Source organism: Dermochelys coriacea, chromosome 8 (assembly GCF_009764565.3).
Source record: "Dermochelys coriacea isolate rDerCor1 chromosome 8, rDerCor1.pri.v4, whole genome shotgun sequence".
In the NCBI taxonomy this organism is placed as follows: Eukaryota; Metazoa; Chordata; order Testudines; family Dermochelyidae; genus Dermochelys; species Dermochelys coriacea.
Window position 1 is genome coordinate 64,975,748 of NC_050075.1, and position 25,061 is coordinate 65,000,808.

Below are 25,061 nucleotides of genomic sequence, written 5' to 3' on the forward strand. Positions count from 1 at the left end.
GTTTCTTCCAGACAGCACTCCAGGAATATTCTTCCTTTTCACTGAGAGAAAGGTAGGGGTAGGTGGATGTGTTTGAGGGAGTGAGTGGGAGTTAGGTCATATTTGTTTAGATGGAAGGGTGGGACAGACACACAAAAACAAAAGCAATGGTGCCTCTGAAGAGTTAAAAAAAGAAAAAAAGATTGATTGCTGACAGTCTCATGATTTTGCTTCTGCCTTTAAATAATTTGAAAGAGCAGCAGAAAAACAGAAATGTCTTTTTTTTAAACAGCTGTTGAATGGAGCTCCAGGCCAGCTTTGTATAAAATGCATTGTACTTAGGTTTGCAGAATATTCCTTCATTTATTAGACCTAGTCCCTTAGGAGATGCGGGGGAAAAGGCGCCTATATAGGAAAAAGTCCCCAAAAACGGGGTGTTACCTTTCTCCTATGGTTTACCTTTTGGTGCCCTGGAAATGTACTTATTTTGTGTCTTTGGAAGTTATTTCTGAAATGTTGGAAAGGACGGCCAAGTGGCCTAAGCTTCAGGGTTGGATTCATGTCTGACCTCAGGATGCACAGTTTGAAATCTCATCCTTCCAAGGTAGACGTTAAGTTCCATGCAGTCCCACTATGCAATGATCTTTTGGATCAGTCATTAGAAACCAAGGTTCTTTCTGCTTTGTGTGTTTAATAAAGGCCAGTTTTTCTGAGCAAGGCCTGTTTGAGCAAGTGTAAATTTGCACCATCACTTTTTAAGCACTCACACTTATACATTTAAGAACACAGGAATCAGAGCTTGAAAACCATGTGCACGGGTCTCTGGTCATGCTGAGGCCCCTTTGATAATTTTTCCCCAAAGGTCCATGGCACTTTCTGAAAAATGAGGGGTTTGTCCCAGTGTTCTTGGCAAAAGCCACTGGTACACCAGCTACTGTGCACCAGTGGTCCATTTGACTGCTCTACCCCCATCCATAGTAGCTAAAGGCTCCCAGGTCTCACAGCCAGTGCCAGATTTCTGCCTGTTCCCATGTTTCTTCTAGCAGTGCCTGAGCTCTATTGGATATAGATCCCTAGCAGATCAGGTCACTCCATTTTATACAAAGATTTTACTCGTGATCCCTTGAATTGTCTTTGGTGCAGGGACTATGTCTTATTCTGTTTTGCAAAGAACCTCATGCATACACTTGTCATGCTATATATATATATATGATTATCTCTAATAGCAGGTGATATTGTACTGATAATCTGGGCTTCAGAATATATTTGATTATGGAAGATCCCACTGACACAAATTCTGTTGCAATCTAAATCAGGGGAATGGAGCCAATTTCAGTCTACAATATGCACAATCTAACAAGTTAACACTGATTCCAACTCTCAAAATCTTGCTTTCCTTTTTTGTAGGAAATTGCTTAATGGTTAGTCAGAAAAACACCCCTCTGAATTCATTCTCCAGGTAACATGAAATGAAACTGAGATGGGGAAGACACTCTTATCATACACTATACACCCGGCATGACGGGATTTAGATGGAGTCACAGATCTCCCATGAATAGGAATCATGCCACTACATCCCCATGGATCATAAATGAACATTTATCTATAAGTGTAGAAATCTAGAGAAACTCTGACAGCACAAGTGCAGCAGGATATCATTTCACAAGCTAAAAAAATCCCAAGACTTGGAAATAATTGTTTGTGCCAGGAGTTTCTCAAACCAGCTGTTGCACTTCCTTCCTAGCTTTTGACTGTGTTTCTTAGTTCTCTTTTTCTGGGGAATTTAGTTTGGTTTTAAGTCATATTCTATAGTGCAGTTCTTCCTTTTGAGGCAGCAGAGGCATTTTTATAACTTTAGATTGCGAGCCTTTGGAGGATTTAACCAATTTATTCGGCTAAATAATGGCAGCTGTCCTACTGTGGACCTAGTCCTACTCCCACTGAAATCAACAAGTGGTTTGTGATTGATTTCAGTGGAAGCAAGATTTGGAATGAAAACAAATTTCAAAATCATGAAATTTCCCATGAAATGGAAATGTTGGTCCCTACACAGTTGTACGTGTATTGAAAACCTGTTGTAACACAAAGTGCCAGAAGGAGATGCGAGATTGGCACAAGGGAACCTTCCTAGAGAATTTCCTGAGATTTATTTAACCATTGATTTCATTTATAATTATAAGATGGGACACTTTTATAGGTTCCAATGGCAGTTAGGTACCCAATTCTCAGAGAAAGTCAAGGAGAGTTAGACACCTTCCTGCCTTTGTGCCTTTGCAAACATCCCCCTAAGTTTCCATCCTGTGATCTGCATTTGTGTTCAAATTCTAAACAACAATAATCAATGTTATTATAAGATCTGGGCTTAAATTGCAGCAAGGGAGGTTTAGGTTGGACATTTTGAAAAATTTCCTAACTGTCATGGTGGTGAAGTACTGGAAATAAATTGCCTAGGGAGGTTGTGGAATCTCCATCATTGGAGATTTTTAAGAGCAGGTTGGACAAACACCTGTCAGGGATGGTGTTGATAAAACATAGTCCTGCCATGAGTGCAGGGGACTGGACTAGATGACCTCTCAAGTCCCTTCCAGTCCTACAACTCTATGCTTGTATGAATTTCTGCCATATTACTAAATGTGCAGTGTGTTGGGGAGGATACCTGTCTTCCTTGATGGAATTGGCTTGGTGCAAGGGGGAAGGGATGTCATGAAGCAGACTAGAACATTATGAGTGCAGCAGACATATCACTAGAGCTGTTCTGTGAGAAACTCTGACATAAAAACATCATTCTGAACAGGAACAAACATTCAAAATGTTGAAAATTTCCTATGAAACTAATTTTTTGGGTTCAATCAAAACATTTTGTTTTAATGTCAATATTTTTATATTAGTTTTTAAATGCTATTTTTATATTTTTAAAATATTATTTAAATTATATATTTTATCATTTTATAAATAGGCATTTGGCTTTGTAATTGGGTTTGAAAGTGGAATTCTAGTTGGCTTGGTGTCTGGTAATTGGTATTCTAATTGATTTGGTACTTGTTTTGCTCAATTTGTATTCTCACTGATCACTTGTGCCTAACTGCCATCACTTTGTAACTGTTATTCTAATTGGTACTATTCTATGTATGCTATGCTATATTTTGGAAAGCAATGAAGGACCAGATCCTCAGTTGGTGTAAATTGACAGAGATTTATTAAATTTATTATTAAATGTTCACAAATCATGAGCCAGGTCCCAAAAAAGCACGAGATTAACAAACCAATCAACCAAACATACAAAACCATAGTTGGTTTCTTTCTATTTCCCTTCTTGTTTCTGACCCTTGAGGATGCACTTGGTCACATTTTCAGGCTTTACTCTGCAACCACGAGGACTAGAAACTTACTTTAAACAAAATGAACCCAGAGATACCTCTCTAATTGAATGAATCTAGGAGCTGTGATGTTTCAAAAAGTATCTTACATTGTGGACTTGCGACAAAATTGCGCTAGTTGGTAATGCAGAAATGCTGCTACACCAGTGCACATCAGCTGAAGATCTAGTGATTAGAAAGATGATAAATGTTTGCAACATTACATTCTTGTTAATGATGTCATTAAGAAGATGATAATGTCATCATTGATAATTGATCATGATTATCATTGATGATAATAATGGAGGGGCCAGTGAGAGATGAACCCCTCACGAGTATCCTCTGGTTTAGCCACTTGAAGTATTGGGCCCAATCTTATTTTAGAGCATCGTGGAATGCCTTTACTATGAGGGAGGAGGAGTATTCCCATTTAACAGATAGGTAAACTGTGACACAGAGTTCAAATGATTTGTCCAAGGCTACACACTGAGTCAATGGCAGAAACTGGAGCAGAGCCCTGGTTTATTTACTCTTACTCCCTGCTCTGCTAAACAACACTGCATCACTTCACATACTGCTGTTGTTTAGTGGGCAATTTTTTTTTAATACAATGCAACTCAGCAATACATCAAATTGCATCATATTAGTACACCAACATTCCAATAACAGGTAGGAGACCTATTGGTGCATTTTTTTTCCTTACCACTCCTTTCTCTGCATGGCAAATACCTCATCTGCTGAGCTCTAGAAATGTAATTATTAAAAGCTGGATTTTTGTGCTTTTAATATCAAGCATTTCATGATATACTCTGTAGTATTCAATCCTTGCTTGCCTCCTATGTCCACACATTGATTCACATATCACTTCCACAAGATCTATGCACTTCGTCTTTACACATTTATTTAGAAGCCAAAGAGGAAGAGATCACCTCTGTGGTGAAGCAGAGAAACAAAATAATGTGTCAGGTTTCAGAGTAGCAGCCGTGTTAGTCTGCATCCTTGTGGCACCTTAGAGACTAACAAATTTATTTGAGCATAAGCTTTCATGAGCTACAGCTCACTTCATTGGATGCATGCAGTAGAAAATACAGTGGGGAGATTTTATATACACAAAGAACATGAAACAATGGGTGTTACCATACACACTGTAACAAGAGTGATCAGGTAAGGTGAGCTATTACCAGCAGGAGAGGGGGGGCTGGTGAAGGGGGAACCTTTTGTAGTGATAATAAAGGTGGGCCATTTCCAGCAGTTGACAAGAATGTGTGAGGAACAGTAGTGGGGGGAAATAAACATGGGGAAATAGCTTTACTTTGTGTAATGACACATCCACTCCCAGTCTTTATTCAAGCCTAAATTAATTGTGTCCAGTTTGCAAATTAATTCCAATTTAGCAGTCTCTCATTGGAGTTTGTTTTTGAAGTTTTTTTGTTGAAGAATTGGCACTTTTAGGTCAGTAATTGAGTAACCAAAGAGATTGAAGTGTTGGGTCGTCCTTCAGGATAGGTTGTAGATCCTTGATGATGCATTGGAGAGGTTTTAGTTGGGGGCTGAAGGTGATGGCTAGTGGCGTTCTGTTATTTTCTCTGTTGGGCCTGTCCTGTAGTAGGTGACTTCTGGGTACTCTTCTGGCTCTGTCAATCTGTTTCTTCACTTAAGCAGGAGGGTATTGTAGTTGTAAGAACACTTGATAGAGATCTTGCCGGTGATTGTCTCTGGTCTGAGGGGTTGGAGCAAATGAGGTTGTATCGTAGAGCTTGGCTGTAGACAATGGATCGTGTGGTGTGGTCTGGATGAAAGCTGGAGGCATGTAGGTAAGCATAGCGGTCAGTAGGTTTCCGGTATAGGTTAGTCTCTAAGGTGCCACAAGTACTCCTTTTCTTTTTGTGGATACAGACTAACACGGCTGCTACTCTGAAACCATTAAGTTAGTTATCCTCTACATTGTACACCAGGTTCAGTTAATCCAGTGTACATTTGGACTACCTCCACTAAAATCACTGTACTTATTTTGGCATTACATCAGAGTAACTGAAATCAGAAGATAATCCTCTGTCTGAAAAAGCTTTATAGCTTTCTGAAAACAATTATTCCACACTTTTAAGGTGCAAACATTACAAGAAATTGTCGTACACTGTTCTCCCTGAATTGTTTTAACTCGCACCATATCTTCATTCCACTAGAAAATGAGTGTATCTTTTCATTTTGAAACATCAGAATAAGTGCTCTGTTAGCAACTGCTAAGAAGCCACCCACAAAATATTTTCCTTGATACTCAGTATTCTCTGAGTCTGGAATTCGGAACAGACATAAGTTTTCATGTCTGAAGTATGCTTGTATACACAGAGTCTAAGCAACCACAGAAAATGTAATAATCAGCACTTGTTTTCACTAGATGATTATATAGAATTAGGATACAACCTTGAGGAGTCATGTTAACCGACACAGTTTACTATGGCAGTGCAGTCTCTCTGCACAGAGACAAGCTGTGTTTAACGCCATGTCATCTGGGTAAACCTAACTGGAACAAGGATTTGCCTATGACCCACTGACATGAAGTGGAACACAACTTGTTTCAGTCTACATAGACAAAAAAAAAGTCATGGTAATTGTTTTGCTAGTTATTGCAACTCCTTAAGGTTATGATCTAACTTGACATAATTTTCTAATGAAAACAAGCCTTCAGCTGGGCTCATGACATCGGGCCTCACCAAAATCCCATTGAAGTTAATGGGAGTTTTTCCAATGACTTCTAAGGGACTGGATCAGGATGGGCCAAATTCTGCTATTCTCACCTTGAGTAGTATTCTACTCCACAAAAATCAATGGAGCTATTTGAGGACTCACGTACTACTCAAGGTGAGTAAAGATGGGAGAATCTGGCCCAATGTAAAAGCAACAGGATCTGGCCCTAAGTAATTAAACTTCAGTGAAATTTCTCATAGATTTAGGTACTATTCAATGTAAGGATTGCAGAAAACAACCCTACCTAATTTTTTTTGCTTCATGACAGATATTCTGTCATGTGTCTTGAGCTAAAGCTATTTCATTATTAGTATAAATCCTTTATATCGATTTCAGACCTAAAGCAAAGTCCGTAGGATACATGGTGCAATGGGCAGGTAAATATGTAAAATCAGCCAGAACTATATTGTGCATTTACATTTTACAAATTACAAAGAGCCATCACTGTGGAAATATGAACTATGTTATTGCATGCAGCATTGTTCTAGTTGTGTTGGTCACCCACCTTGTCTGAATTGTGATTTAAGGGTCATTACTCTAGACAGGTCATTGCAAATGCATACAGGAAACTGAAACAGCCTACTACTATAATATCCACAACGAACACAGTCCATTTGCTCAAAACAAAAAAGAAGTTCTTTAATTTTAAGTAAAATGAAACATTATTACATATCTGATAAGTTTAAATGTACTAAGGATTGGGACAAACAATTTCATGCAACACCCCAAGTAGTACAGAACACTTTATATAAGAAAAGCAATAAAGACACCCAGTAAAAAGCTGTCAGTGTCAAATAATCACTTGTTCTGCTGTTGTCAACTTTCTATTATTTAAATGACAGGGTAATAGCTATCAATAGGAAAAACAAATCCATTCCACCAAATGCTTGTGAAACCTTGTAGAATTTTGTCACATAAAAATTTTTGTGTGTGGCTGTGTGCTTTGGGCTTAGTGTTTCTCTTTCACATACAGACAGTCCCATAAAGGAGAAGATGATTTGGGTTACTAGAAAAACAGTGTGCCTTCTGTTGATACATGCACACATCAACGGGATTTAAACTGTGTCTCTGTAGTTTGGGTGGATTTCAGGCTTGATGTCATATACCATGTTCAAAAGTTGTTTCATTATGTTTTCCATATACTTGTGGAAGCTACTGGTGATGTCTCGGATTTTTTCTGTTGTTTGCTCTTCTATTTTAGTGGAGAGGTTACCTTGGGATCCCATTATCTACAAAGGCAAAACAAGAGAAACCCATAAGCAAAATAAAGGCTTACATCACAGTCGTGTTTACTATAGCCAGGGCAGCCTCTAAGAATGTCTTTCTATCCCCGAACATAAACATTATGCAAACCTTTTACAGTGCTCTTTAAAAGTAAGGTTTAAAGTAAATTAAACCATAAACATAATAAACCAGATTAATGGGAATGGTTTGGATACTTGTTAGCAATGAAACACTTCCCCACATAGTGCAGGTTTCCAATGTCACTGTTGCATACAATGTTTACGAAGAGTTTTTTCTCTTTAACATTTTTGAATATTTTCATTTTATTGATTAATCCACTACATTCTATCACTGATAGGTTTGTTTGAGCTCATAAAATTAATGCAAACCATGGCTTTTGAAGTGTGGAAGATGGGAATGCTTCCTAATAAATAAATAAATTTTAAAATGAAGCCTTTGTGTTTCCAAAGCACTGAAACATCTTCCATGGTTACTGATATATAACCCTCAATAGGCCTCATTTGAGGCCTTTTAATATTATATTTTCTTATCTGGCCAAATACCAGACAGCTTCTGGCACAGTAAATATCAGGACATTCACTTTGAATGTAATTGTACCTTCCCTTCTTTCTAGACTAGCTGAACATTTTAGCAAGGTTATGTTATAAACAGATGCACACATTCCAAATCTGTGACTTCATCCCTCCACTGCCCCAACTTCCTGTGAGTGTGCTTCCCTTATAGAAAAGTCCTAAAGAGTTTAATCGAAAATTATCTTCCCTGCTGTAGGACCCGGGAAAAGAAATGAATAGAGAATGATAGCCTCTTAGATCTCTATAGAATCCAGTTGTAGTCATCGGTATTAAATTCTATAGGGCTTTTCCATAAGAGTTCCAGTTTTCCTCTGGGCTGTTGCTGCAGATCATTCTAAAAATAGTGCAATATACAGTAGCTACCCATAGCTAAAGAGAACATCCTGTGAGTGTGATAAAGGAGCAATACACAGTATGAACTGTAGGTTTTGTGGTTCCAAGGCACACCCTTACTATTGTTTCAGTCCTGTGGTTCTCTTGAGCAGAGGCTACTTGTTGAGGCAAACTGTGTTGTGGTCACAGATACAAGGGATCATATAGGTGAGCAGCAATTCTCCAAAAAGGGCCATATTTTTGGAGTTTAATGTTGGCACATCCTCATCATGTATCATTGGAAAATTTATTTTGTGTGTGTTTAGATGAGGTCTGATGTAGAGCTGTCAAGGAGTGCTGTAAGCCTGAAGGCAAAGTGAAACAATGGTACCCAAAATGATTGTCGTTTTTTGCACAGATCCACAAATACTGTTTACGTTAGTTTCAACACCTCAATGTGGTGTTTATTGGTCAAATGCTGCAAGTAAGCAATTGATCTGTGTTCTATGTGGCTTGTGATTTTTCCATTTGAGGCCATGAGTGCTCTTAACAAATTTATTATTACATTTTGTTTTACTCTTTAGATTGCTATTGTGATGATTTGAGGTCACAAAGAAATCAGATTTCATGTCTTGAAATAGTACAGAGAGTCATTAAACTACCAGAAATGAATACAAATATTTCAAAGTGATCATTTTAATGTGTTGATAGTGTCATTCTTTATTCTCATTTCTATGGTAACAGCACCACTTGACAGGTCCATATCATACTTCATCTTAAAGTAGACATAATAAGCTTTCAAATGATGCATGTTATGTGTGTGTAGAGAGGGTACATGAAGTCGACCAAATCAATGGTCTCTTGCTGCTCGCCTAATATCACCAAATTCATTTTCCTTGTAACTTTAGCCCAATTTTGGCCTTCAAAGATGACAAAGTGAATGAATAAAGATTCTCCTTTAGAAGGATTTCCATTGAAATGATATTCATTTTCTAAGTAGCATCTAGTAAACAACTGGTCTATAATATAGAATTAAAACTTTTGCTAGTTTGAGAGAAATAAAAGGAAACAAACAAAATTTTAAATGCTGGGAAGGGATTATTATTATCTGTAATATTTATTTTTCTGAGGCTATTAATTGGCATTATATGTATCTTAACTTTGGGCCAAACCCTGAGGGCCTTTACTTGGGAAAGATCTGACTTCTTCCACATAGCGATCCATCTTCATAGAGAGAACTTTATGCAGATTCAGGGTAGCTAGATATTGTCTCCAAATCAACCACATGGAAAATGCTCAAGAGCATTACTACACACTTGGGTGGAGACTCCTCCACACCAGGGACCCCTCCCCCTTAATTCACACCGTAGGAAAAACATACAGTATTGTAAGTTAATTAATGATTTAATTTCTGCCTGGATTTTTTCATGGTCTTGTTTTCTACTATTGAGTTCCAAACCCTTCATATTATTGAACTTCATTTGATGTTGTATTTAAGTTATGAACTGGTTTGACTTTGAGGATTTTACCACAGTGCCAGACCAATGACTTCCATAGTGTTGCTCCTAATCTTACATCTGGTATGAATGAGATCAGCATCAGGCCTTGTATCTCCATAGATAGGTGCCATACCTTAAGGATGTTGTGTAACCCGTTCATTGTAGTTTAAATTAACCAGGTAAATTATGCACTTATTTACACCCCATTTCTTAGGCTTAATTCATTCATGTTTATCGAACTCTTGGAGATCCTCATGTGGAAGGGCCATAGTGTTATTTCACTATGAGAGAGAGTCTCAACATTCAGAAATGGATTTTGTATACCCCAAAGTTAGAATCCTGGGGAGAGAGTTGATTTAGTCTGTTATAAAGATAGGCCCGTTTGGCAAATTTTGGATCCAGATCTGTGCTCAAATTTTGAACACTGCTAAAGTGGATATTGGCAATTATCACTCTTATTCAACACCAATTGTTGTTTATTGTTATTATTTATTATGGTCTGATATGTTGTGGCTGGGGTGTGAGTCAACACAGAATTTAGTCCAACATGTCTCTAATGAGCCACAGTCAAGATGTTAAGTACAATGGTAACTTTAAATGTGGCTGTAATAACTGTGGAATTATAAATGTTTTCATAGGATCACATGAGCCAGCACATGAACTAGTTAGGGACCACTTCTCTGGCACTGACCTCCAGGCTTGGGTTAATAATGTTGTCATTCTTCTGGGACAGACAAATGTCCGACATAATGGGGTCAGGGAAAGTGAAGGAGGGTTGTAATAATCGTTTACAACATGCTGGCATTAGAAGAGCTGTACGTGCTTTTGTCGTCTTGTGTAAAATGCTTTAATCCACAATCTACAATATTAGTTCAATGTACTAATTGTGGGTGTAATGAAAAGATTGTGCTCAAAGTAATGCACAGAGAAATTTCTTTCTCCTTTGCTGTTCCAGACATCAGATGACAGTTTCTCTCTTTCTGGCTTGAATGTAAAGGTGAACACATCTGAAAAATATTTTACATTTTTTTCAATTGTCAGTAAAAATCTGAAATAGTATGTGCAGGACAAGTCTGTCTGCTTTACTGTGAGATTATCTCTTGGAGCTGACACTGGCTGAAGTGACAAGCTGATAAATTTGACTTCCTCTTCTCCTCCCTACCCCATTCAGCTGTTGTAGCTTTACACAGAATCAGACAAAAAGGAAGTCCAGTAAAGCAAAGAGAATAGTTTGTGATACCCCTTCATGAAAACAGCAAAGAAAATTGAAAAATGATGGAATATCTAAAATTTACTAATTCAGAAATTCAGATGCAAAAATACCAGCCAGATTACTGTTTTACTCTGAAAAATGTAATGAAAAAAAAAAAGTTTTGAACAGATGTTGCTGTGTGCATAGTTAGAAGCTAAGATTAAATGATCAGAACTAGATAAGTAATAGATTTTTCATTTCATGGACAGTTTAAAAAAGTAAAAAAAAATTGTTTGGCTTGGACCAAAAATGAATATTTTTCAACTTTTTGGTGAATCAAAAAGTTGAAAGAAAGATCATTTTGGATTTTTACGTATATAAACAAATTAAGGAAATTTTGCAATGAAAAGTCATTTCAAACCAAAAATTTTCCAAAACAAAATGTTCACATTTGATCAAAATTCTGTTTTTTGTTTTGGTTTTTTTGCAACCAAACTTTGATGACATAAACACAAACTTACAAAACATTGTGGTGTTGCCGAATCTGCATTTTTCATTGAAAAAAAGTTTTGCCTGTAAAATTTTGTCCGACACTATAAATGAATATACGCAATAGCTTTTCATAGGGCCTGACCCAAAGCCTTCTGAAGTCAGTGGAAAGATAACCGTTGACATCAATAAGGTTTGAGTCACTGCAGCTCAACTCTTTGTATATTAGTTAGCAACCAAAATTGTACCTTACTCCAGCTTCTGCTCTGATGGTAACAGAAAATCTGCCTGGCATTAAAAAAGAGAAACTGAAGGTACTTTTAAAAAAATATGTGCATTATATATATTTCCCAAGAGACGGGCCTGAATGATCCCCTGAATTTTAGTAAGGTTTAGATCCAAAGCCCCATATCCAAAAGTCCCTGAAGTTTGTGAAAAGAGCCGAACTTTGAAGTCCAGCCCCATCGCTAATATTTTCAGTGAATAAGTAAATTTATTATGAATTGTTGAACAGCTGATAGTGTACCATATATAAAGGATCTACAGTAAAGACCTAATACAATGCTTATTGAATCATGTCCTCCCCTTCTCTATTGACTTCCATGGACATTGAATCAGACCCTCTGTGAAATATGTATGTAAGCTTCTTACTTACATTAGATTGTTTGTGCCTGAATTCCCTCTCCCTCTGTAACCTGTAGTGGTCTATCTCTGCTATGGCTTCTTCTTTGGCTTGCTTCAGTCTCTTTCCCTTTCCTGGACAGAGAGAAGAAACATAGGATTACTTTGAAATTAGCATTGTGCCTGAAGAGATGATTGTCTCCACACAGAACTAATTCTACACAGCATAGTATTCCATGTGCTGAATCCCTGGTAAAGTACTTGAGAGTTTTGATTGCGTGCAGATTACTAGTAAGATTTTCAGGAGTGCCTAAATGATTTAGGGAACACAGGTTCCACTGAAAGCCAATAGAACTTGTGTTCCTAAGTCACTAAAGTGCCCAACCTATGGTATCAGGCCCTTCTTATCTACAAGTACACAACAATCATAACAAATGTGTAGGTTTGTCAACAATACAGCATACGGCATTTTTAACTGATTTTCTTTATCACAACATAAATGACTATTTCTTATCACTGCTTCATGTTTAAATAAAATACTTATCTTTGTTTAATTGGCAACAGTAACAACCAGAGAACAGGTTTGAGTTGTCACTGATTGGAAGAGACATTATTCTATAAGATATGTTGTATTGATTTGCTGTCAGGAACTCTTCAGTCCACACCAACTGGATTCTATTTAATGCTGGCAAATTTCCAAGGCACTTTGAAGATACAGCTCAGCCACTAGCAAACTAAGCTGCAACATTTACATTTTATTGCCCACCCCCCTTTCATCTTAACACTTGTAAAATGCACAGGTGGGTGCTTAAGACACAGAGGACATCAAAGCAGCTTTTGTTTACTAATGTGTAGAAACATGAAAGTGATGGCAAAATCAATATTTTATTTATTTATTTATTTATTGCAGTAAAATCTTTTAAAAAGTACTTGTAGAACCTTAGATACTAGCAAATTTATTTGAGCATAAGCTTTCGTGAGCTACAGCTCACTTCAACGGATGCATTCGGATGCATTCAGCTGTAACACATGAAAGCTTATACTCAAATAAATTTGGTAGTCTCTAAGGTGCCACAAGTACTCCTTTTCTTTTTGCGAATACAGACTAACATGGCTGCTATTCTGAAACCAGTAAAATCTTTGTTATCCGGCATGTTAGGAATATGGGGGGGGGGGGGGGAGGAGAGAGTGGTGTGCGGTTAGCTAAGAGTTATATTTACAAATGGAATACCAATTTTCAAAGAATTAGAATACAATAAAATTAATCAAGTATGAAATAGTATACAGGGACTCACCAATACAGTACTGCACTGCAGAGCGGTTGGTTTCTTGAAGCACTTAGGTTTATACAGGTAAAGTTTTCTATACAGTAGGTTATCTTATGAAACTATGGGAAGCGCTTGGCATACACCCAGATCACTAAAAATACACTTAACATTAAAACTATACTGAATATAATTTAATCTTTGATGATTCAGAAGGCACTTCAGGATCTTGCAGTGCATCAGGGTCATCATTATCAACATCAATTATCATTGTAGATGTAGAAGGTGTAGGAGATTGGGCTGAATCTGTAATGACCCTATGACATACCCTGGAAGCTGCTTTTTTGAATAAATCCCTGATATCAGCTTGCTTACTTGTCTTCTGCCTCTTTTGCATGAAAGTAGTGTGCAGAATTTACAATTGCATAACCTCCTGGGCAGTATACTAGTCCCAGTTACTAGATGGGAGATATCAGAAATGCCAGTTAATAGAGCTTTCTGGTTGATAAAGTGCCAGATAATACCGCTTTTACTGTTTTATGCTAAGTGACCCTTAGGCTGTAATAAAGACTAAGGCCCTGATTCTGAAATGACTTATGTACATGCTTAACTTTACACAGTGTGAACAGTCACATTGATGTCAATGAGTACTCATAGCATATAAAATCATTGCAGCGTTGGACTGTAACTGGATATATAATTCCTAGATCTGACAGGATGCTCTGTGTAGGAGGAGAGAGAAAAAAGTAATAGAAACATGTCTCTTATGGAATTGGAACATGAAACAAGTGGTGAATTTGTGATAACTGCTGGAATTTGATATCTATATGTGTATTTGTTTCATAGGATTTTGTCAAAATCCCCCTAATCCCTACAGGATCCTATAAATTTCCACAAACTGCTTTTTGGGAAACCAGCACTTTTCATCTGAGGGAACCATAGTTGCTGGAACTAGGGGTGCTGGTGGTGCTGCCGTACCCCCTGGCTTGAAGTGGTTTCTATTATATACAAGGTTTATAGTTTGGTTCAATGATTCTCAGCACCCCTACTATAAAAATTGTTCCAGCATGCCTGGAGGGAGCTATAAAATGCTAGATTTAAAACTGATCCACAACGGGGAAAAAGAAATGGGTTTGTCACTTTTGTTTTTTTGTTTTTATATTCGGTCTTGTCATGCCTGGAAGACTCTATGATGTCGTATAAATGAATGAAATGATGATATCACAAGCAGAGCATGATGACATTTTTCAGATGAAACTTTTTATTTTTTTTGGGCCAAAAATTGTAGATTCTGGTCAACTAAAACATTTTGTAAATTTGCATAAAATTTGCTGGATTGTTTTGGTGAAAAATATCCTAAAAATTTAAACATTTCATGTTGATGTTTTCAAAACAAAAGTTTAGATTTTTATTTGAAATGTCTTTAAATTTGATATTTTACTTCAGCTTTATTTAAAATACGTAAAAGCCACTCAAATTAAGTATTTTGTTTCAGGCTGAGCAAAAATGATATTTTTTACTTTTTCAGTTTTCCAGAAACTGTTTTGGGTTGACTTGAACCAATTTATTTTCAATTTTTGTTTCAGTCAGTGATCCAAAAAATCATTTGTTCACACACCCCCAAGAGCTATGAGAGTGAATGTAGGGCATTTAAGAAAGCAAGTCTTTGTCTATTTAAAAGATCTTTTTTTTTGGTTAACACCTATTCACAACTTTACACTTATTAATGCTTTGGAGCAAAAGGCTCATCACATGCACCCCCCTTCATTTAAAGTGTGAGAGTTAAAAAAATTCCTTTTCTGAAACCCCCAGATAAGTTCTTCAGCAAAAGCGGAGAGCTAAGAGTTGATGTTCCTTATATTTCTAAGATAAAACCAACCAATCCCACAACCCCTCCCCCACTACCCTTAAATATGCCAGGCCTTTATACATTACTAAGCATTTTGATCAGCTTTAGTCTGCTCTTACAGTGAAACTTGCCAAGAGATGTCACATTTTGAATCTATCCTACTAAAATTCCCATGCATGTAGTCCTCAAATGCCATTTTTCACAGTCTGCTAGACACTGAAGGCCTGATTCTGATGTCAGTTGCACCAGTGTAAATGAGGAGTAACTCCACTGAAATCAGTGTTGTAAAACTGGTGTAAGAAAGAACACTTTCAGGCCCTAACTTCCACTTTTGGTACATAATTTAGTTCAGACAACAGCATCAGACTGAGGCAATTGTTCATTTCTTCTGTTGTACATCATGCTACTGTGGATTGGTTTCAGTTGTTTTGTACATATGAAGCCATATCAGACGTAACATACAGTAATATAACTCTCCTAGGAATAGCTCAAAAATGAATCTGAAGTGTGCCAGAAAAAGTGCTTTTAATGGGTCTGTAACTCAAGAAAATTCTAAGTAAAAATGACTGATTCAGGGGTAAATTATCTGCTCAGTGAGCAGGCCAGTCCCAAGTCACTACCAGCATTTCAGTGAATAGATTTAGAAGCAGTAAATTCCTAAAAAGCCTCGTACTGATTTATGGGCTACTTGACTCACTGAATGTGCTTATTGTGGGATTCAAGGAGGGATCAGGTATGATTATATAAAGCCTTTATATAGAAGGAACAATACACAGTGTAGAACCTGGTGGATTTACTGAACATCAGCCCATCCTGTGGAATGTTTTTATGTTTACTTAATTAGATTTGTCAGAGTCCACATGTCACTGGAGATAGCTAAGAGTTTGTAGAGAAGGGCAAAGGATGGACATTTTTTTACCCATTTAAGATTAAAGTATATTCTTTTCCACAGGTTCTTGCTACATCAGGTTCTGTTACTGCTCCAAATATCCAGAAGCAGTAAGCATAGATTGAATGACTCACGTAAATGCTTGAGATTGGCCTAAGCAACAGAATTTGGAGCTGGGGTCAGGTCTTTATTTGAAATACAACCCCTCTAAATTTGAAGGTCTTCAGATCTGGGTTTCCAGTTAAAGCTTTATAGAGCTATCCCTTAATAATTAAATGAGGGTGCCAGATTCTCAGCAGATGTAAACCCGCGGAGCTCCAATTGACTTTGATGGGAGCTGTGCTGATATACATCACCCACAATCTGGGTTTGGAGCTCGAGAACAAACTAAGCTACCCGTAAGTCTGGGGGAGTTTCAAATTTGGGATTCCAGCTGGGGTCCATCTCTAGTACATTTGTTACCCATTTGGTCACAAACAATCCCTCCTGACCCCATAATAAATAAACTAAGGCACATTACAAAATTGGATTTCTCTGGTTTTGGTAATTAATCTGATGAAGAAAAAAAAACAGAAATTTTTTTACTGTGTTCTAGTAAGTAAAATGTACCATATCTGCTGCCACACACTGGTTGTCACTTAACAGTGGCGGCCATTTAGTTTCTCCATGATACCATTGGTCATGGCACACCAGTGACTTTGTTTTGGAAGAGCTACGGGTGAATTGCTGCTATGTACATTGCTGCCTATGTATGTAATAGGGCATAGACTGCTGCACCTGATTAAATTAAGTATTAATATGTCTAAACCTGCTCTTTTACTAGAGGCAAGCCAAAATTAATGAATCAGTTTGTCTAATACTAACCTCTTGTCTGCTACCCTATCTGCACAACACGTCTTGCTTTTCAAAGTTAGGCCTGTTGTTCAGGGATACAGATGACTTTATGGGTCAGATTCTGAGCCTGTGTAAATCAGTACAGCTCTGCTCAAGTCAGCGGATCCGGTACTACATGTTTGGTGGTAGCACAAAACTGAAATTCAGTCAAGACTACTGAGAAGCATCAGCTAGAAATATCTGAAGGCAGGAAGGCCAATCTGATGACAAAGAGAGATTGCTGTATTCATAGATTCATAGATACTAAGGTCAGAAGGGACCATTCTGATCATCTAGTCTGACCTCCTGCACAGCTCAGGCCACAGAATCTCACCCACCCACTCCGATGAAAAACCTCACCTATGTCTGAGCTATTGAAGTCCTCAAATCATGGTTTAAAAACTTCAAGGAGCAGAGAAGCCTCCCTCAAGTCAGCCATGCCCCATGCTACAGAGAAAGGCGAAAAACCTCCAGGGCCTCTCCAATCTGCCCTGGAGGAAAATTCCTTCCCGACCCCAAATATGGCAATCAGCTAAACCCTGAGCATATGGGCAAGATTCACCAGCCAGATACTACAGAACATTCTTTCCTGGGTAACTCAGATCCCATCCATCAAATATCCCATCTCTGGGGATTAGGCCTATTTACCCTGAATATTTAAAGATCAATTACTTATCAAAATCCCATTATCCCATCATACCATCTCCTCCATAAACTTATCAAGTAGAATCTTAAAACCAGATAGATCTTTTGCCCCCACTGCTTCCCTTGGAAGGCTATTCCAAAACTTCACTCCTCTGATGGTTAAAAACCTTCGTCTGATTTCAAGTCTAAACTTCCTGGTGGCCAGTTTATACCCATTTGTTCTTGTGAACACATTGGTGCTGAGCTGAAATAATTCCTCTCCCTCTCCTGTATTTATCCCTCTGATATATTTATAGAGAGCAATCATATCTCCCCTCAACCTTCTTTTAGTTAGGCTAAACAAGCCAAGCTCCTTAAATCTCCTTTCATAAGACAAGTTTTCCATTCCTCGGATCATCCTAGTAGCCCTTCTCTGTACCTGTTCCAGTTTGAATTCATCCTTTTTAAACATGGGAGACCAGAACTGCACACAGTATTCTAGGTGAGGTCTCACCAGTGCCTTGTATAATGGTACTAAAACCTCCTTATGCCTACTGGAAATGCCTCTCCTGATGCATCCCAAAACCGCATTAGCTTTTTTCACAGCCACATCACATTGGCAGCTCATAGTCATCCTATGATCAACCAATACTCCAAGGTCCTTCTCCTCTTCCGTTACTTCTAATTGATGCGTCCCCAACTTATAACTAAAATTCTTGTTATTAATCCCTAAATGCATAACCTTACACTTCTCACTATTAAATTTCATCCTATTACTATTACTCCGGTTTACAAGGTCATCCAGATCCTCCTGTATAATATCCCGATCCTTCTCTGAATTGGCAATACCTCCCAGCTTTGTATCATTTGCAAACTTTATTAGCACACTCCCACTTTTTGTGCCTAGATCAGTAATAAAAAGATTAAATAAGATTGGTCCCAAAACCGATCCCTGAGGAAGTCCACTGGTAACCTCCCTCCAACCTGACAGTTTGCCTTTCAGTAGGACCCGTTGCAGTCTCCCCTTTAACCAATTCTTTATCCACCTTTTGATGTTCATATTGATCCCCATCTTCTCCAATTTAACTAATAATTCCCCATGTGGCACGGTATCAAATGCCTTACTGAAATCTAGGTAAATTAGATCCACTGCATTTCCTTTATCTAAAAAATCTGTTACTTTTTCAAAAAAGGAGATTAGGTTGGTTTGGCACGATCTACCTTTTGTAAAACCATGTTGTATTTTGTCCCATTTACCATTGACTTCAATGTCCTTAGCTAATTTCTCCTTCAAAATTTTTTCCAGGACCTTGCATACTACAGATGTCAAACTAACTGGCCTGTAGTTACCCGGATCACTTTTTTTTCCTTTCTTAAAAATAGGAACTATATTAGCAATTCTCCAATCATTCGGCACTACTCCTGAGTTTACAGATTCATTAAAAATTCTTGCTAATGGGCTTGCAATTTCAGGTGCCAATTCCTTTAATATTCTTGGATGAAGATTATCTGGGCCCCCCGATTTAGTCCCATTAAGCTGTTTGAGTTTCGCTTCTACCTCTGATATGGTAATATCTACCTCCATATCCTCATTCCCATTTGTCATACTACCATTATCCCTAAGATCCTCTTTAGCCTTATTAAAGACTGAGGCAAAGTATTTATTTAGATATTGGGCCATGCCTAGATTTTCTTTAACCTCCACTCCATCCTCAGTGTTAAGCGGCCCCACTTCTTCTTTCTTAGTTTTCTTCTTATTTATATGGCTATAGAACCCTTTACTATTGGTTTTAATTCCCTTTGCAAGGTCCAACTCTACTCGACTTTTAGCCTCTCTGACTTTATCCCTACATCTTCTGACCTCAATTAGGTAGCTTTCCTTGCTGATCCCTCCCATGTTCCACTCCCTGTATGCTTTCTGCTCTTAATCACCTCTCTGAGATGCTTGCTCATCCAGCTTGGTCTACAACTCCTTCCTATGAATTTTTTCCCCTTTCTTGGGATACAGGCTTCCGATAGCTTTTGCAGCTTTGATTTAAAGTAATCCCAGGCCTCCTCTGCCTTTAGATCCATAAGTTCTTCAGTCCAATCCACTTCCCTAACTAATTTCCTTAATTTTTGAAAGTCAGCCCTTTTGAAATCAAAAACCCTAGTTGCAGATTTATTTTTGTTAATCCTTCCATTTAGTTTGAACTGAATTAGCTCATGATCACTTGAGCCAAGATTGTCCCCTACAACCATTTCCTCTATGAGGTCCTCGCTACTCACCAAAATTAAATCTAAAATGGCATCCCCTCTAGTTGGTTCAGCAAGTACTTGATGAAGGAATCCATCAGCTATCGCATCTAGGAAAATCTGAGCCCTATTATTATTACTAGCACTGGTCCTCCAGTCTATATCTGGGAAGTTAAAGTCTCCCATGATCACGCAGTTTCCATTAGTATTTACTTTATTAAAGACATTTTGGGAGGGGCAAAAATAATCAATGAATATACTGAAAATAAATTTGACACTGGTGTGTGTGTGTGTGTGTAAAGGTATAATTATGCTGACTTTGAGTTTTGACCAAAAACCATGGCCACCAACTTCAGCAACAATAATCAAATCTTCCAGCAAGAGAATTTCATTGAAAAGGCACATTTATTGGGGGAGGGGAACATAGGCAGCAGAACAGCACTGGCTCTGCCTGTTCCCCACCCCGTTTCCCCACCTGTTTGGGAAAGGACATAGCAGTTCTACTGAAGGTGCTTCCCCTTCTGTGATGCTCCCGACCCCTGCAAGGTGGTGTTGGGGGGAATGGGGGGAGGGCTCTCTTACCCCTCTGCACTGCCATCATGCTGGCCAGGCTGCAATTTCACCTTTTGTGATTTGGTAGCCCTTTATTAGTCTTCATCTCCTCTATTCAGCTGGAAAGTATTGTTTAATAGCATCAGGGAAAAAACATGTACTCTTGGGGAAATAGTTCTTTAATAGTAATATACTAGACTTGATTAGTAAAGTATTGGTGAGATTTTTAGGACTGCTGCAGGTTTGTGAAGTCATGCATAAAAACTAAATCATGGTAAATCGGTCATTTCTGCAAATGCCACATTTTACTTTCGTCAAAAAAAATGTGTGTATCACTTTTTATTAAACTAAAGGTGCCTTGCTCAAATAAGCTTTGAAATTTCAAATACATAATTGAGGATTCTCTGGTAATTTTCTACATATGAATGACATGATGGTAATTTGCCAAGCACTAAAATGGCATTCTTAAAAAAAATTAGAACATTTTAGTTTCAAGACCACATTAAAATGTCTGTTATGTAGGTATTTGGACTACTCATTTTGAGGAGGATATGCTGCACTTTATACAAATTTAATATAGGTTAGTGGATCGGTATATACAGTTTTTATATTACATTAAATATATACCAGATATTAACCAAGAAAAGGCCAGATACATCATTTGTTTTTAAAAATGTATTTCTATTTGTGTTTCTTTTCTTTTTGGTTTTGTCCAAAAGGAGCCTAGGTGGACTGATATCCCTGCTCTGACAATGCATGTTTATTTTTGAGAGTTGGGTGATTATTAATGAAAATAGGGGAGGCAAGGTGGCAGAATTTTAAAGGGAGATTTGGGTTCAAAGGTTTGTGCAATGTATGAAATGAGTAGGCAGTCTCATTCTAGGCTCCAGAGGACATTTGTTTATCCCCTTTGCAAAATCCACTGGAGAAGTTGCACAACAGCTGTTTTTCAATGTAGGTCATATTTACAGTTAACATAGAAAGGGTTGCATTAGAACAGGTAGGACAAGTTCACTGTTTTGCTTTGCAACTGAGATTTGCTGGTTGCCAACCTGTGAGCCGGATCTTCTGGTGTTAACTGGTACAAATTGGCTTAGAGTTGGTGTTTTCTGAATTGAAACAGAATATGCTTGACTTGCTTTACAAATCTCTATGTGCACAGGTTACCTGTTAAGTGATAATTATTACAGATACATTATTATTTTTAAATGACTGTTTCAGAAATATTTTGTTTTTTGTTTACATTTTATTTTATTTATTTTATTTATGAATCAAATTCTGCTGTCATTTACATAGGTCTAAATCCAGAGTGATTCTTTTGAAGTTGTTGAAATTATTCTGGATTTAGACTAGTATATCTGGTCTGTGTTAAATTACTGCTGTGAAACATGGACATTCAAACAGTGAATAAAAAACTATAATGCTTTAAATTATGATTCATAGAAGAATTCTGAAAATACATCAATAGACTACTGTTATACCAGCAAAAGCCCTAGTGTAGATACAGCTATATTGGCATAAAAATCGAATTGCTGGTATACCTTATTTTGTTTGGGGACCTGCTCTAAACTGTGTTGCCAAAAGCATATTTTTGCTGGTAAAAACTGTCTATACTAGGAAGATTTTGTGGTATTGCTACACTAATAGAGCAACCTTTTCTACTGAAGACTATACCTACACTACTATAGCTATTCCTGTAAGGCAAGGAGAATACAATATATCTATTTTAAGCAGCAGTCCCACTATAATTATTACAGTAAAAAAAGCATCCCCCTAACCAAAATGACCATACAGGTACACAAACTTTCTGTAAACTAGATCTTAGAAATCTCAAATGAGAATCTTGCTAAGGCCTGACCTTACTTGCACTTAAGTCATTTAGAGTTTTGTCATTTACACTAATAGGCACAGATTGCAATATTTAGCATACAGACAAAAATCTGTCCCAGTTCTTTAGATTGTGAATGAATCTGGTACTTCAAATTTGTCCTTTTTAGAGAAAGGTCTTACCTTTTGCCCTGTTTCTGATACTAAATAATAAAATAGTTCATGACAGGGACAGGTTCTAATTGTTTCCTCGTCACGAATAATTCTTAATGAGGAGACAAACATCATTTGCTTAAAAATAATATAGATGAAGCAGGTACTTGATCGATAAAAATGTTTTGTAACTTTGACAAAACAATAGCTGGGTTTCTGTATTTCCGGACTCTAACTCTCATCCCAGTGCCTCAGCACTGTCAGAAGCACTTAGCATTTTGATGTCAGTTTCTGGCTCCAAGGGGTTTGGAAGGTGTTTTAAGCTAAAAAGGCTCTGTGAGTATCCCATGTGGTGTGACAGTGAGGTGATGACGGTAGGAATGTATGTTCATGCACAGCAGAATAAGTGCACCTGGCATCTCAGGTCCTGATTAAGTATGGGCACAGTTTAAGTGCATGTATATAATTATGCTTATCAATTATCCGGATTCCTGATTTGGAAATATTCCTTTTGGCTGACTAATTTTTTTTTAAAGTTCCTCCAAATCAAAAGTAAGCAGCCACAAACTTTAAGTTATCATAACTAAGGGCCCAACTCTGTATCCCTAACTCTTGCAGAACTCACATTGACTTCATTTAGGGCTAGATAGTGGCTTTGACAGGTACAGTACCCTGTCTGCTTCCCATTTGCTCTGGGGGGTAGTAATTTGCATCTGAGCTAAACCAGCAGCAAATGGCAATACCTTCCAGGGAGCTCAGTTGCGTTGGTCAGGAAAAAGAACCCAACATTTAAAAATAAACACTGTGGTTTTTATCTAATGAGTATTCAGTGGGAAAATACAATAAACCCAGGCCAGATACTTACTCTTTTTGGCTTCTTCTAGTTTGTCTTTGGCACGTTTTTCTGCCTGTAAAAGTTGCTGGATTCCCTGAGACTGGCTGGTCATGCTGATTTTTGGGTCTGGTGTGCCTTTGTAATAACGGGAAGTGAAGGGGGAATTATATACCATCGTCTATCTCTTCATTGTATGTTTTGTTGTGGCAATATTCAGTACAACACCCATCCAATTTGCACCAGTCCAGCCGGCTTTGGGCAGATTACTGTTGTGAAAGAACAACAAAGGGTACAATCTGGAAAACTATGCTGACTGGTTTTAGAGATTCTGTCCTTCTCTAGGTCACACAATACCTATAATGACTTGATTAAAGTACTTTGAAAATAAGGGAATGACACTCCAAACATACAGTTTTAGGATGCTTATTTAAAAATAAACCCTCTGCTGAAGCAGAATTTAGTTGTTAAACTCTTGTTAGTGGGATCAGGAACAAAAAAATATTTTGATTTACTGCAGTTTTCTTTTAATAGCAGTTTCCATGGGTACTATGTCAGAATAATAGGGCCAACAAAGTAGACCTGGGCCAATAAATAGAACTGTGCTTGTGCCTCTCTTTGTGTTTGTGTTCCCTGGAAATTTGAGTTTTATTGGCAGAAAATGAACTTCAAAGTTCCAGACACAAGAATTACAGACATTAAAGTTTAAGCAAGCATATGGAACCCACTGTTCAGTGTATGCCTTGCTGCATCCCCGGTTGTGTCTGATCCATAGAGACCGAGTCTGTACAGTTACCACTGAGGCGATTCAGCCCTGTAGCTCGAGCTAGAGGCTTATCCTCATAACTTTGGTGGTCCTAGGTTTGACTCCAGTTAACAAGCGAAATGATAGTTACACCTGTGAGTGCCAATAGTGCATGCATGCTAATCTTCTTAGATCATGTGTCATTGTTTCTGTTCCCCATTTCACCAGTCACAAGCAAGCCACACAGCTGTATTTTCCACCGAATGCATCCGATGAAGTGAGCTGAAGCTCACGAAAACTTATGCTCAAATAAATTTGTTAGTCTCTAAGTGCCACAAGTACTCCTTTTCTTTTTTGCAAATACAGACTAACACTGCTACTCTGAAGCTCAAATTTGGAATATTTACAGTCAAGCACTGTAAAGTATTTGAAAAGATATTTGAATAACCAATCCTTCCATGCTCCCTCCATTCACCTGTGTAAGGGCTAGGGATCATTCGACATTGTGATTCAGTTGGTTTATTTAGCTGAATTAATGTCTCTGGTTATTTCTGCTGTTAGCTCTTGCTCCAAGGCCCTTTCTTTTCTGGAGCTCCCTAGGGCAGCTGCTCTTGCAAGCTGCATGGCTGTTATCTGGCCCTTATGAAAAACTGCCTATTGTTGCTATGAAGCTTTCTTTTCCAAGTGGCTGCATGCTTGAGGGAGAATGGAAAGAGAGAAACCTCTTGTCCTATTTCTCTCTTCCACTGGGCTCCAAATGGCAGGAGCCTGGGGAGAGTGAAAAGGAGGTTTGTTTCCTTTTGTCACTGCAATAGTGTAGAGTGGCTCTGCACACTGAATCTTACCCAGGGGAAATACATATTACCAATATTGCTTCTCCCTCTCCCAGATACCACATAAGATGACAGCCCATTTCAGCTGCTGAAATCACAAGCCTATTATAGCTGTTCAAGACAACACTCATCAGACTATTTGTAGAGGATATAGCTGCATATTTTTAAAGTCGACTGTATCTTGTTCAGATAAAAAAATAAAGCAATGATCAACTTGACAAAGCGCATTCACATTTGAGGTTCATACAGTACGCTGTTCCACTAGTCATGCTCCAAATGTTCTTACTGGACAGAAAAACAGAAGGTAAAAATGAGCAGTGCTAGTCTCTGTGGGTAAATGAAATTTGTTTTTAAAATTTGAAATAATTACTTTT

General features: G+C 37.9%; 1 protein-coding gene across 1 annotated transcript; it reads right to left on the reverse strand.

The window, feature by feature from the left end:
• Window positions 1-6,693: 6,693 nt before the first annotated feature.
• Window positions 6,694-23,266, reverse strand: ATP6V1G3 (ATPase H+ transporting V1 subunit G3). The gene is made up of 3 exons (XM_038412007.2): window positions 23,143-23,266; window positions 12,045-12,145; window positions 6,694-7,309 (listed from the first exon to the last, which is right to left on the reverse strand). Exons 1-3 carry the CDS (start codon window positions 23,222-23,224, stop codon window positions 7,136-7,138), a joined length of 357 nt encoding a protein of 118 aa, XP_038267935.1. The 5' UTR covers window positions 23,225-23,266; the 3' UTR covers window positions 6,694-7,135.
• Window positions 23,267-25,061: the final 1,795 nt, after the last annotated feature.